A 14634-nucleotide genomic window follows, 5' to 3' on the forward strand; every position below is an offset into this window, starting at 1 on the left:
CAAAACTAGATCTCATGTCGATAGGTTTTGACAAACTTTTTTCAGAAAAAATCTGACGTAGAAACCGAACTAGGAGCACTTTTTTTTCCTTTCCCAAAAGAGGCACGAATGTGCCTCTCGTGGAAGCAAATCTATGCTTTCATGAGAAGTAAACATATGTCTCTCGCGGAAGGAAAATAAATGTTCTTTTTTGTTTCTCTCACAGAAGTAAAACCGTGCCTCTCGCGGAAGGAAAAAGAAAAGAGAACAAGTTTTTTTTCATTTAGGCACGACCGTGCCTCTCGCGGAAGAGAAAAAATAAAACGTATTTTCCATTTCTATCATGAAAGCAAATCCGTGCATGTCGCGGAAGGAAAGAAGACAATGAGGTTTTTTTTCAGGAGGCACAACCGTGCCTCTCGCGAAAGCAAATATGTCCCTCTCATGAAAGTAGAAAATAGAAATGTATTTTTTTTCTGTTTGCAACAGCCATGGCTGTGCCACTCATGGAATAAAAAAATAAGTTTTTTCGCGCAATTTTTTTCCGATATTTTTCCTAAAAGCTAAGAAAGACAGTCGGAAACGCATGTGAAAAAATAAAAATAAAAATAAAGACAGCACCGTGAGCGTGACACGTGACGCGCTTTCAGCCCACCCCAAATGACCCATGCGGGGCTCCTGAACAAATACTTGCTCGTTAGCTACATCTAGTTATAAGCGACGTATAGCTCCCACGCTATATCTCGCCTATTATAAGATGTAGCCCTGGATCAACTGTGGGGCCTGTACATATGGGCTGGCCTGTTAGCTCTTTTTCTTGCAGTTTCTGTTCACTATATAGCTCGTTAATTTAGATTGTTTTTTCTTCTTTTTTCAAGTACATTGGCTGCACTGGCTCGGTTTTATTCATTTTCTTCTTTTTCTTGTTTTGTCCTTTTCCCTTTGGTATTTTGTTTTTTCTCTGTTTTCAACAGTTTTCTTTGTTTTTCACAGTATTTCACTGTTTTGAGTTGGTTTTTCTTTCATTTTTCTGTTACTTTTTTTGTTTATTTTGTCTTTTTTCTCAGTTTTAGTATTCTAATAGCATTTCATTGTGTTTCACTGTTTTGCATCTGCTTTTATATTCTTTTGTACTTCTATTTCTTTATTTTTCTTCTTCTTTTGTTTTTAATTCATTTTTTCGGTTTTCTTTGTTGTTTTCTTATTTTCCACTCATGTCCTTTTTCCCTAATACAATTTTTGTATACAACAGCTTTTTTGTATAATTCTAAATTTTTCAAATACATAATTAATATTTTCTGAAATATATGTTTTGATGCTTCTATTTTCTCGTACAGATTGTACATTTTTCGTGTACAATGTGAACATTTTCTTAAACATATTGTACATTTTCAAATTCAGATTAGCATTTTTTCAAATATATGTTTGATGTCTAATTTTTTTTCCGTACACATTTTACATTTTCTTACACCCGAAACTTTTTCTACAAGTTAAACCTTTCTCAAATACATTACTTACATAATTCTTATATATATGGATTGACTATTCGTTACCCTGGGTGTGGAATAATTATTCTTCACCCCCTCCCCCTTTTTATTTTAACATCAATGCACCATAATTTCATGTTTCATAAGTTTTGTCTCATTTCAGACGTAAAAAGAGAAGTAAGAAAATATATAATTACCATAAAAAATATTTTGTGTTACGTAAAATTACAAATGTAAAAACATGGTGTAAAATGTACAAAAAATGCAATTTTTCTGGTCTTATGACCTACATTTTTATGCCAAATTTTATGCAATGAATCAATATGAATGTAACTATTTGTATTTCAAATATTATTTATTTATGAAATGATCGTAAGATTACCTCGGGTGAAGAATAACTTATTCTGCACATTGGGTGATGAATAGACTTTAAATATATTATTTCTACTTTTTCATACAATTGTGCATTTCTCATATAATCTGAAATATTTTTATGCTCGTTAAACATTTTTCAAATATATGATTAACATTTCCTAAAATACATGTTTTGATGTCTAGTTTTTTGCATACACATTGTAAATTTCTAGTATACAGCTGAAACATTTTCTAAGGACTTTAAGCATATTTCAAGTACATGATTGACATTTTTGTAAACACATATTAAACTTTTGTTTGAATATGTTTATGCATTTTGAAATATATGTTCAAACCTTATTTTTAATGATATGAACATTTTTTAAAAATATGCTAACTATATTTTACATTGTGCTAGCATTTTATAAATAAATGCTTATTTTGTTTCAAATATATGTTATGATTTCTACTTTTCATCATACATGTTACACATTTTTTTATACATCAGAAACATATTTCTATACACTTTTACACTTTTTCTTAAATGCATGATTAATATTTTTTTTCAAATAATTGTTAAATAAAATTTCAAATTCGCATTTTTATTTATTTTTAAATAATTTTATGTTTTGAAAATATGAGCACAAACAGAACTACATGCATGCTCCCAAACTCACGCGTGCTATTGCTCGCGGGCGGCGGTCTACCTGGTCCATCCGTTTATGTACGAGGCGATGCACGCGAGGGTTTCTTCCAAGTCGTGTGGGCCCATAGATGCCTCAGAGATTTAATTGTGACCCGCCCAGTCCTGTAAGCGTAACTCCTATTGAACGAACTATCCAGCGCATGGATAAAAGTGATTGTTTTCAATTCCTGATTGACCGAGTTATTATGAGAATTAATGGATGGAAGGAAAAATTGTTATCATCTAGAGGGAAAGAAGTTTTGCTCAAATTTGTTGTTCAAGCTATACCTATCTATGCTATGTCCGTCTTTAAAATTCCTAAAAAAATTGTAAAGGAATCATTGACGCGATGTCGTATTTTTGATGGGGTGACGAGGACAATCAGAAGAGAATGCACTGGATGGCATGGTGAAAGATGTGTGTACCAAAAAATCAAGGAGGCATGGGCTTTCGAGACATACATTGTTTCAACTTGGCTTTGTTAGCCAAACAAGCATGGCGTCTTATTGATAAACCGGAGTCTTTATGTGCCACTATCTTGAGAACTAAGTATTTCCCTGATGGCGACTTGATGAGTGCAAGTTTAAAGAAATGTTCGTCCTTTACTTGGCAAAGCATTTTGGCGGGAGTTAACTCACTGAAAAATGGTTATATCTGCAAGTTGGAAATGGTCAGAAAATTGATATTTGGAGAGATGCATGGATTCCCCACAATACAGATAGGAAAATTATCACCCCTAGAAGAGGGCAACTCTTGTCAAAGGTAGCTGATCTCATTGATCCAGTTATGAATTGTTGGGACGAAGATTTGGTGAGACAAACTTTGTGGCCGATTGATGTTCAAAGAGTCCTCGCCATTCCCCTTCCTATGCATACCATGGAAGACTTCATTGCATGGAGTTTTACAAAAAATGGTTTGTTCACTGTTTGCTCTGCCTATTAGGAGGAATGGAACCAGTAGCATGGAAAGAAGTTGCAGTATACAAACGGCATGGGTAGAATCAATGTCAACCCTATTTGGGGGAAGATTTGGATATTGTCTTGTCCGGCAAAGGTAAAAATCTTTATTTGGCGTACGTTACATAGTACACTCCCATGTCGCGTTACACTGGCCAATAGACACATCAAGGTCACGCCTATATGCCCCTCATGCACAAATGAACAGGAAGACACGAAACACGTATTGTTCCTCTGTCAGAAGGCAAAAGAGGTTTGGAAAAAACTGGGGTTGTGGGGCGTGATTAAAGAAGCATGTGTTGTTGATAGGGCAGGAGAAGCAATCCTTGAATTTTTACTTCTGAAGCCAGAAAATGAAATAGCTACTCTAGGAATCCAGAATGTACGTGAACTAATAGCTATAACCGCTTGGTATTTATGGTGGGATAGACATAGGCTGGTTCATGAAGGTAAGGCTCAAAACGCACAACTATCCTCCATGGGGATTAGGGCAATAACAACAAACTATGTAAATGCCCATTCCCCGAATGCATCTATTAAAAAAGGAGGATGGAGCAAACCTCCTATGGGACTTGTTAAGCTAAATACTGATGCTTCGTTTGATCATGATCGGCTTAGTGGTACAACTGGGGCTGTTCTCAGAGATGATAAAGGAAGATTTATTGCCGGCGGAAACTGGAAGTTTGACTGGTGTGCAGATGTTCTGACAGCGGAAGTTTTGGCCCTAAGGTTTGGATTATTACTTGCACAGAGGGCGGGATGCAATCGCCTAGATGTCAACTCAGACAATATTGAAGTCATCAACACAATGAAGAATGGAGGACAATCAGCGGGAGCGACGGCGGCGGTTTTTGATGATTGCTATTTTTTGGCTTGTGATTTTTCTCTTACTAGGTTTGAGCATTGTAATAGAGAGGCAAATAGGGTGACTCATGAACTAGCTAAATTAGCGAAAATTTCCGTAACAAATGAATATTTTGAGGAACCCATGGATGAAATTGTACCTCTTCTTATGGACGATGTAACTGTTATTTGCAATTAATAAAGCTAACGATTTTTTTTTAAAACTATCCAGCGCTAGGCCCCATCGTTGCGGTGGCCATGGCCGATGTTATTGCTTGCTATTGCTAATAGTTATTAGATGGCAGAGACTTGGAATACCGTCAACATGCAGGAAAGATGGACTATGCCTAAACCAGAAAATGTATTTAACTTAATATTGATGGAGCATTCTTCGAGGAGGAAGTAGCAGGAGAGAGAAGTGCTTAAAAAAAAGGAGCAGGAGAAGTCGTAGCAATTCTAAGGGATGAGAGAGGTACTCCCTCCGTTCCAAAATTCTTGTCTTAGATTTGTCTAAATACATATGTATCTAATACTGATACATCCGTATCTAGACAAATCTAAGACAAGAATTTTGAGACGGAGGAAGTACTTTTCTTGCGGCCAAGTGTTCTTACGTTCCATATGCTGCAGATGTGATGATCGCGGAGGCAAGAGCAATGAGTGAAGGTCTTAACTTCGCTAATCAGCTGGGTTTCTCTCATGTTGAAGCTGAAAGGATTCTCTTAATGTGATTGAATTTTGCACTGGGCAATCAAGATGGTGGGATACTAGAGCGGCTATCTTTGGAGAGTGTATCGACGTAGCTACGTTAATTGGGAAGCTCACCTTTAGGTATTCTTTTTTGTTCCACAAATCAAGCTGCGCATGTGCTAGCTAATTACAAATTTCGCAATAGGTTTCGCTTAGCTAGACAGACGAGCATCCGGAGTGTCTGATCACTAAGCTCGTGGACGATGTAATGCCTTGTTAATTTTAATAAAGCTAGCCATGGTGGCTTTTTTCCTTAAAAAAATCGGATATCAGACTAAGGTTTGCATTCCGAATAGTCTGGATCAGGTTGTGTATAATGCTTGTATGTTGCTGATCGCCGAAACTGAGTGCTACTGCTGACAGCAATCTTTAACAACTCCACTCCTGACCTCCCACTGAGTTATAAGCAGCATTCTCCAAAAGCATAGAGCAAACAACCCGAAGGCACTGCTAGGAAGAAGAAAAATATTCAGCAGGCCGTGCTCAGACAAAAAATTGCGGCCCTACACTTAAGCAAGCACACTGGTTTTGAACTTCTGATTGAGGGATAGCATAGTTTCAAATCTGAACTATCGGCAGGCCACGCCCTTCACCGTTCCAGCGTTCTCAGCTGCTCACTCAAGTCTCGACACGCGTCCCACCCTGCATACTGGGCCCCATCGGCATGAGGTAGCTGAAATACTCTTCTCTGCTTGTATTTCTCGCTCTGAAAGGGAAACGTATCGTGTACGAAGACAAAAGATGGTACATGGTATGCAATAGCCAACAGGTCCACAACTAAAAGGACATTTGTCAAGTGGATAAACACGATACCCAACAGATATATATGCCAGACAGAAGTTTTGTTTCTTGCTGCTCAGTTAAATGTCATTTCAAACCGTTCAACTCAAGCTTTAACTTTAAAACAATTCCTTTGTTGGTAAAAATAAAATAAAATAATTTATATGGGGGTTTATATGACCTTTAACAAGTCAAATTATTGAGACTTGCCAGCACCAGCAATATGAGCATAAAGTTAACATTTTAGGGAGGAATAAAGTTAACATTCACTACATACGGCTCGCCAGTTTTTAGGGAGGAAAAAGAACCAGCCAGTAGTTGGATTGTTAGGAGGGTAGTATTACCCTCGGCTCATTAGGTTCTTAGTGTGTCACCAGGGTGGAATATTCTCTCGACGGGAAATGACGTTTCTACTGACAGTGAGGTGCTTGTGGTGATTTATCAATCTTAAAGCTCCGTGACTCTAGTCTTCAGTAGGCGCTCTACAGATGAGTGCAAGCGGTGGTGGTGTTCGTGAGCATGGTTTCTATGTTGTACTTGATGTTTATTAAATGTAATTCTGGTAAATTTTCAAAAAGAAAGGACGTGCCAGTATCGTCCTATGTATGTTGGTCACATCACACAGGACAAAGATCTGGATGTGCAATTTGGCACTTGACATGCCTTGGATCATGAAGCGCGCCCCAGTGGACCGCAGGGATGGGCTTGATGTTGATGCCCCGGCTAAGCTCACTCCCCTCCAAATCTCACTTGGCTGTCCCGTTTTGGAGGAGCATCCAGCACCTTCATCGGTTTCACAAAGAATATGCCATTTTAGTGAAACTGAGTTGAGCTTTCAAAGAGTAAAGTGAAGCTCGGTCTACACTACATAGACGGCAAACGCTTATGCAAATTTGTAAACACTTTTTGGGGCATGCACGGGATCGTAATATATTTTAACTGTATTTTGGGTACACATAACACATGTATAGTAACCTACTACTGCAGCGTACTTACTGCTGAGTTTGACTGTTTGTATTGAGCTTTCGTCAGAGCAACGAAAGAGACGGCGAATACACTGTCAATGTTGCTGTCGTGGTATATTGTCATTTGTAGCTTTGTAAGTCGGGCAAATCGACGTATACTTGGTCTCCAATCATCTGGGTTTGGAGCGACGTGGAGCATCGATTGCCTATGCTCATTCCTGGGTCAGGAGCGTAACAAAAGCGACCCGTCGGAGAAGCGGCTAAAATGTCGAAAGCGCACGGCGCGACTGTTGGTGCGCAACAACTGCTGAATCCCTTTAGCCACGTAGACGCGGCCATGGCATAGTTATCCCCAGTTTCTACGCGGAATTGGGAGATGGTAGTGTGCTGGAGACTTGTTGTATCCGGGCTAGCTCCAGCTGCGCCTGATAACGTCTCTCCAGCCTCTAGGTTACTTTGCCTCGAGCATTTTCACTCTCCCTTTACAATTACAAGGATGCGAGTTTCTTCTTTTCTTTTTGAAATGGGGTTGAAACGTCCGACCTCTGTATCGATCGATGCACACGGTCCTATTAAAACGTGTGCATAAGCAGTATATACATACACATGTTAGGAATTAATCTAGGATGGACTGCTATGGTGATTTTGCTGCAGCAGTGTTGAGTGTCGGCTACAATGATGCCCAATTAATTGCAAAACGTTTGTTTTTCCTCTGATTCAATAATGGACACGTCGTATATATATGCAGCGATCGGTGCTGCATAAGATCCAATATCGCATGTACCTTATAAAAAGATGTTATTTTGTTTGGATCTTGACACTAGCAGCACGATATTTCTGAACAAGGCAAGCCCACGTGCACCTACCATCTACACAATCTGCATGCATCTCTGGCAAACTTAGATATTCAATCATACCCCCAAAAAAACATAGGCAATCATACATACATAGACGGAGGGATTTTCTGGCAAGTCCATATGTGTGCTGTCAAATTTCATGAAGTAGTTTCGTAGTCTGGTTAATTTCATATGTGTACTGATGTACTGGGGTCTGAGATTTTAGCAATTTGGGAAGGACTCATGTTAGCACTACAGTGGAGCAGTTTACCAATTGACATTGAAAGCGACATCTTCGAGGCAGTAAATATGGTGAGAAGCGGAGAGACAAAAGATAAAAGATACTCCCTCCGTCCCATAATGTAAGACGTTTTTTTGACACTACACTAGTGTCAAAAAAACGTCTAGTGTCAAAAAAACGTCTTACATTATGGGACGGAGGGAGTAAAAGATAGCATGTCTGAACGTGGTCCTTGTATTACTCATACTCGCCGTGGTTGTAATTCTTCTAGTCATGTTTGACCAAACTTTGGGAGGACTCAGAGGCCGAACAGCTGTATGGCTTGGATATTGTTTTAGACGCTGTTAAGCGTGATTGTACTTTTATTGAGTAATACAAGAATCAATTCGAAAAAAAAACCGATGGCCGAGTTGGGTTTGGATGACCAATGTGCAGCGAAGCTGGTGTACTGTTGCAGGTGTTGCAGGTTATACATACATGCATTTCACCCACGGAAGAAAATTACTGACCGGTCATGAAATACATGAGTGTCTTCACAAAGCAATAAAAACAAGTGGAAGAATTCGATGGGTACGGCATCTATTTTCTGTCAGACGCATTTACATGGCAAATCTTAAGAGGATAAGACCAGTACAATTCTGGCATATCCCGTCGGCATCATCACATCAACGCGAGTCCAAGTGTTTTGTAGTCGCATCCTGACCTCGCTGCTACATTCCAATGTGGTACTCAACCGCTATATTCCACACCATCAACTTTGCCAGAATGATACAAATCACCCGCGAGGGGACCCGCCGCCCTGAGCACTGTTATTTCAACGGATTTGAGCGTGGACGTTTCTTGTTTGCTTGCATGTAAACACATAGCTACAGGCATCCTTCTTCCCACAGGGACCACATATATTAGGATGGGTGATGCAGGATTTTCATTCCAGTTTATTGTTGATGGACTTTTGAATCTTGATATTGTATTGATATTCAGGTCATAGTTAAACAAACAAGATCCATGAGCACTAGCACTCTGGACATTATTTTTTTATAGAAGAAGCTCATCCGGATAAGATCGCAAAAATACGCCCCCCATGAAGGTCGGACTCCTATCTGCAAGGTGCGCCAACCTTGCCACTGGGTTACTACCCCTGTTCAGGTCATAGATAACAAGGTGAAAATACTTGAATCATTCACGATTGATCGAAATAGAGATGGCTAAAATGCACGTTGCGATCTTTGTGCCATTTAAACGCATAGCTACAGGCATCCTTCTTCCCACAGGGACCACATATATTAGGATGGGTGATGCTGGATTTTCATTCCAGTTTATTGTTGATGGACTTTTGAATCTTGATATTGTATTGATATTCAGGTCATAGTTAAACAAACAAGATCCATGAGCACTAGCACTCTGGACATTATTTTTTTATAGAAGAAGCTCATCCGGGTAAGATCGCAAAAATACGCCCCCGATGAAGGTCGGACTCCTATCTGCAAGGTGCGCCAACCTTGCCACTGGGTTACTACCCCTGTTTAGGTCATAGATAACAAGGTGAAAATACTTGAAGCATTCACGATTGATCGAAGTAGAGATGGCTAAAATGCACGTTGCGATCTTTGTGCCATTTAAACGCATAGCTACAGGCATCCTTCTTCCCACAGGGACCACATATATTAGGATGGGTGATGCAGGATTTTCATTCCAGTCTATTGTTGATGGACTTTCGAATCTTGATTTTGTATTGATATTCAGGTCATATTAAACAAACAAGATCCATGGGCACTAGCACTCGGGGCATATTTTTTTTATAGAAGAAGCCCATTCGGGTAAAATCGCAAAAAATTGCCCCTGACGAAAGTCGGACTCCGATCTGCAAGGTGCGCCAACCTTGCCACTGGGTTACTACCCCTGTTCAGGTCATAGATAGCAAGGTGAAAATACTTGAATCACTCACGATTGATCGAAGTAGAGATGGCCAAGATGCACGTTACGATCTTTGTGCTATTTTAAAAAATGAAAACAAAGGTTATTTTCACCCTTGTGCACTTTGGAGTTTCCCGGTAGATCTAAACAGTAATTAATTAACACGAGAATAACAGTTATTACCCCTAAATATTAGTTTGAGATACAATTTGCCCTACTTTTCCGATAAAGCATGATTTTTATTGGCTCAAAATGAAGCATCAAGAGGATACAAACACAATAAGCACACATCCGACCTTTGGCCCTCTGCATAGTTAGAATGCACATAGCCAACACCAAGACACGCACATAAAAACATGCCAGCAAATAGCGAAATCATATAAGACCAAAGTTATGCGTAGGCGAAAAAGAAAATCCCAAAGCGATCAGATCCGCGATCAGCAAACTACCACAATAGCCATATCCGCACCAACCATCTCATGACACCACACGAACGACGAGGCTCTTCAACAGCAACGCCTTCAGGAAGGAAGCGACGCTCGAGCCGCCGTCACCGGATCAAACCACCAAAGGCCAAAATGTAGATTTTCACTCTGAACAACATGTCCGATCATACCAAAGCAGAAATTCCTCTTAAATTCCCGATTTCTCAAGTTTGTTCCACTATTTTTACCCCTTTTAGATTATTTTTCTCATTCTACCTGGTGGGGTCCACTATTAGTTCGACTTTACTATCCGAGTTAACTTCCATATCGGTAGCACATTCTTGCAAGGCGCGTCTGACAATGATAGACGGGAATGGGGCGAGATGCTTAAGCCAAACCGGCTCCCACGCCTTGGATTAAATCACACTTGAATAAGTCCTCTCCCACCCCCACCCCCAGTGCGACCAAATAATTCAGATGTGAAATGTGGATGGTGTTAAAGTTGTGTCGACATGGTTGTTGTTCCATTGGTTCGCGGAGGAGATAGGGCACAACCTAGCAAGAATGAAGGGATGAAAACATCTTAGCCACACAATTGCTCCTCCTTCTATAATTGCCAACATTCAGTCGGATGCTAGGTCACCTTAGGTGCGCAAACATAGAAAGTGTCTATGTTGCACTAACTTGTACATGATGAAATGAGGATGAGGATGATGTTCAACCTAAGGGAGTTGGTCCGGCTTACCTAGTTAGGTTGCAAATGCCCTTATGTCGTATCAATGGCGCACCATGCACATTGCACCTGCAGTTTGGAGGTTGAGTCAGCCAGTCTTGTTATACTGATAGTGGAGCCCATCTGGCAGAATGAGGCAAAACTCTAAAAGGCATAAAAAGTGGAGCAGATTTCCTTAAATGGGGCATTTTGGAGGAAGTTTTGCTAAATTGAGTAAGGGGGGGATAGTTTCCATTTGTTACTAGAGTTCTTGTTTAGTCGACTGTTAATTTACATGTATATGACTTCCATTTTGTTGCGGTAATTTCGTGTTAGTACTTCAATCACATCACAATTATGCTACCTAGTTTATTGGGTGTCCACAATTAACTGTGATGTAGTTCTAGGTATTGCATTCCCATATTCTATTTTGGATTGGCTCACAGATAATTGTGGTCTCAATGTAGTTACGTGTTATAATATGGGAGATTCTTGGACTTTGCGTGGTCACACACAGAAAGATGCTTGCTCTATTCGTAACATGTATATAATGTGGTAAGAAATATATTGCCCAATATATATAAGCCACACACCATACCTACTCTAGACATATGTCATGCACACCTTTGTTTTCTTGCAAAATAAATAATGCCATTATCTTTCGGTCCATACATGAAGAGAATGCACATGACCAATACAAATTATAAACAAGTTTTCTTTGCGAGAGAAATTATAAATAAGCTATATATGTGAAACTTATATCCGTCGAATTGCATAATTAAAAATTACCAGACCATGGGTTAATAAATACCCTCACTTTCAATTCACGATGAGTACTTACATTGGCTGTTAAGACCAACATGGAACGAGCCAATGCATGCATGTGCATTTTGGTAAACGGCTGTATAAGCCCACATGAGCGTTTGCTTCTCTTTTAAACAACCCTTCGTTGGTATGCATTGATTTTCTGATATGCAAAATTATATTCTATTTGTTCTAAAATATTTCAAGTTCTATATTTGTCCCAAGTCAAACTTTTTAAGTGTGGCTAATACTAAATATAGTACTCCCTCGGATCCATATGGATCGGAGGGAGTATGAAAATATGTTTTATAGTAAATATAATAAAATTAATTTGGTGTTGTATATGTTGATGTTTTTTTATATTTGGTCAAACATCAAGAAGTTTCACCGGCAAAAAAAATATCAAGGAGTTTGTTCTGAGCAAAACTATAATTTCATAAATGAGTACAGCTTGAGTAGCACTGAGAATCTGAGGTGTACTCTTTATTTATTTATTTGCCCTGAGGTTGGCATTTTTTTTTGACGGGTCCCTAAGGTTGGCGGTGAATTTTAATGGAAGAGAACTTTTTGTAGGGGAGAATGGAAGAGAAATTAGTCAGTCCGAGAATGACTTTTTCATTCCCGGCCGTAGCCGGTCCCACTGCCAGCGACGTAGGAAAACCACTGCAACCGCGAGAGCGACTGAGAAAGGCCCGTGCGTCACGTAGCCGAACGGAACGGCCCTACCAAAAATCCAGCAGGAGCCAATCAGAGGCCTCCGCGCTGGATGGACATTACCCACCAGCCAATCAGAACGCAGATAAGGCCCGCGAGTGCGCCCAACGACGAACCAAAAGTGCAAAGTACACACGACGCGGGCCCACGAGTAAAGCGTACGAGCCGGGGGCCCACCTCCGCACCTTCTGCTATAAACCTAGACCCGCGATATTTTCGCCGCAAATATATTTTGGCTCCTACAGTGAACTGCAAGCAGCCAGTGCGCGACGCGGCGCGCGGTGAAACGGAGTAGCTAGCTGGTGCTGGTTTGGTGCGGCGCGCGGTGCGCCAGCGGCTTTGGTTTTCGTTTGATGAGCTGCTCGGGGAAGGCGGCGGACGGCGCGATGGGGAGCAAGGCGGCGCGGGCGTGCGACGGCTGCCTGCGGCGGCGGGCGAGGTGGTACTGCGCGGCGGACGACGCGTTCCTGTGCCAGGGGTGCGACACGTCGGTGCACTCCGCGAACCCTCTCGCGCGGAGGCACGAGCGGGTGCGCCTGCGGCCCACGTCGCCGCTGCTCCCTGGAGCGGCCCCGCGGGAGAGGCGCCGCGGCGACGAGGTCGTGCCGGCGTGGTTCAAGCGCAAGGCGCGGACCCCGCGCTCGCAGGCCAAGAGCGTCGGGCGTCTCCTCTCGAGGCGGCTCGTCGTGCCGCAGGCGTCCGGCGTGGACTCGCCGGAGGAGCACAAGTGTGACGTGGAGACGGACGAGGAGGAGCTGCTGTACCGCGTGCCCATCTTCGACCCCGCCCTCGCGGAGCTCTGCTCACCTCTGACTCTCGAGGAAGCGACGACGGCCGTCGCGTCATGCTGCAATGAGGATGGTGCCATCGTTGAGAACCCGACGAAGCCAGCTGCGACGCCGACTCCGGCGCCGGTTCAGTTCTTCCCCGACAGCCTCGTAAACTTGGGCCCGACGGACGCCGAGCTCATGGAATTCGCCGCGGACATGGAGGCCCTTCTTGGCCGGCCGGGCATGGACGACGGCGACGAGGAGGAACCGTTCTGCATGGAGGCATTGGGCCTCATCGAGCCGACGGACGTAGACGGCGGGGGAGTCAAGCTGGAGATCGACCCCATGCGAGCGTGCGGCCTCGAGCAGAAGCCGGAGGTGTCCGGCGATATGTTCGACATCGACTTCGACTACGACTCGCCCCTGGGGACACCGGACGAGAACGCTGCAAGCAGCGGTGCCAGTGCGGACGCCCAGTTCACCCCGAGGAGCCTTGCGCTCAATCTAAACTACGAGGCCATCATGGAGAACTGGGGGAGCTCGCCGTGGGCCGACGGCGAGAGGCCGCACGTCAAGCTCGATGACTACTGGCCACACGACTACTACTCGCTGCAGGAGGGCGCTTGGATGATGGGAGGAGTGGTCGGCCATGGCGGGGAGGGGTTGGGGACGCCGAGGCTGAGGATGGACGGCGGCAGGGAGGCGCGGGTGTCGCGGTACCGGGAGAAGCGGCGGACGCGGCTCTTCTCAAAGAAGATCCGGTACGAGGTGCGCAAGCTCAACGCCGAGAAGCGGCCGCGGATGAAGGGCCGCTTCGTCAAGCGGGCCAACGGCGCCGGAGGCGACGTGCCCGTCGCCATAGCCACGGCGTGCGTCGCGTAGCTGCCGATCGTGCAATGCTGTCGGTGTGCATGCATGACTCTGCAGGCTGCGTGTGGGCTCGCCATGAAATGGCGCGCGCGCGCGCACACACAAAACAACTCGTCGAAACTGCTCGTAATTTAGTTACTTTCCTTTTTCAGTTACGTTATGGTGCATTCTGCTGAGTATCCAAGGAATTTCAGGTCGCTCTCATCAGCTAGCTCGCGCTCGCTAGAGTCGAAGAAATGAATAATATTAAGTTTTCCACTTTAGATATATGTCAGCCGACTGAATTTTTATTTTGGATCAGTCGAATTTGTTACATTGATTCAGTGTGCTTTACGAAACGTGTGTAAGAGATCCTCATGGATTTGACTGATGCTGTTATTTATTCAGTCGATTTCCTGCCTTTCCTTGCTAAGTGCATGATGCAGCCCCATGATGTTTCCACTTCGTGACTCTTGCACTCACATGGATGGATGAAATGCATGAAAATTTTATTGTACGTGCATGCCTTTTTCCTTGTGCTTGCTTCTGTTTTTTGCACGTGCTTGCTTT

At 42.8% G+C, this 14634-nt stretch overlaps 1 protein-coding gene across 1 annotated transcript; it reads left to right on the forward strand.

Annotated features, from left to right (window-relative positions):
• Window positions 1–12684: 12684 nt before the first annotated feature.
• On the forward strand, window positions 12685–14485 carry LOC123160590 (zinc finger protein CONSTANS-LIKE 16). Its single transcript, XM_044578393.1, has one exon. It carries the CDS (start codon window positions 12799–12801, stop codon window positions 14095–14097), a length of 1299 nt encoding a protein of 432 aa, XP_044434328.1. The 5' UTR covers window positions 12685–12798; the 3' UTR covers window positions 14098–14485.
• The last annotated feature ends 149 nt before the right edge of the window (window positions 14486–14634 follow it).

Source organism: Triticum aestivum, chromosome 7B, assembly GCF_018294505.1.
Source record: "Triticum aestivum cultivar Chinese Spring chromosome 7B, IWGSC CS RefSeq v2.1, whole genome shotgun sequence".
Classification (NCBI taxonomy): Eukaryota; Viridiplantae; Streptophyta; class Magnoliopsida; order Poales; family Poaceae; genus Triticum; species Triticum aestivum.

Coding starts and splice junctions, on each gene's coding strand:
- LOC123160590 (XM_044578393.1), top strand. CDS start 12,799: ATGAGCTGCTCGGGGAAGGCGGCGGACGGCGCGATGGGGAGCAAGGCG.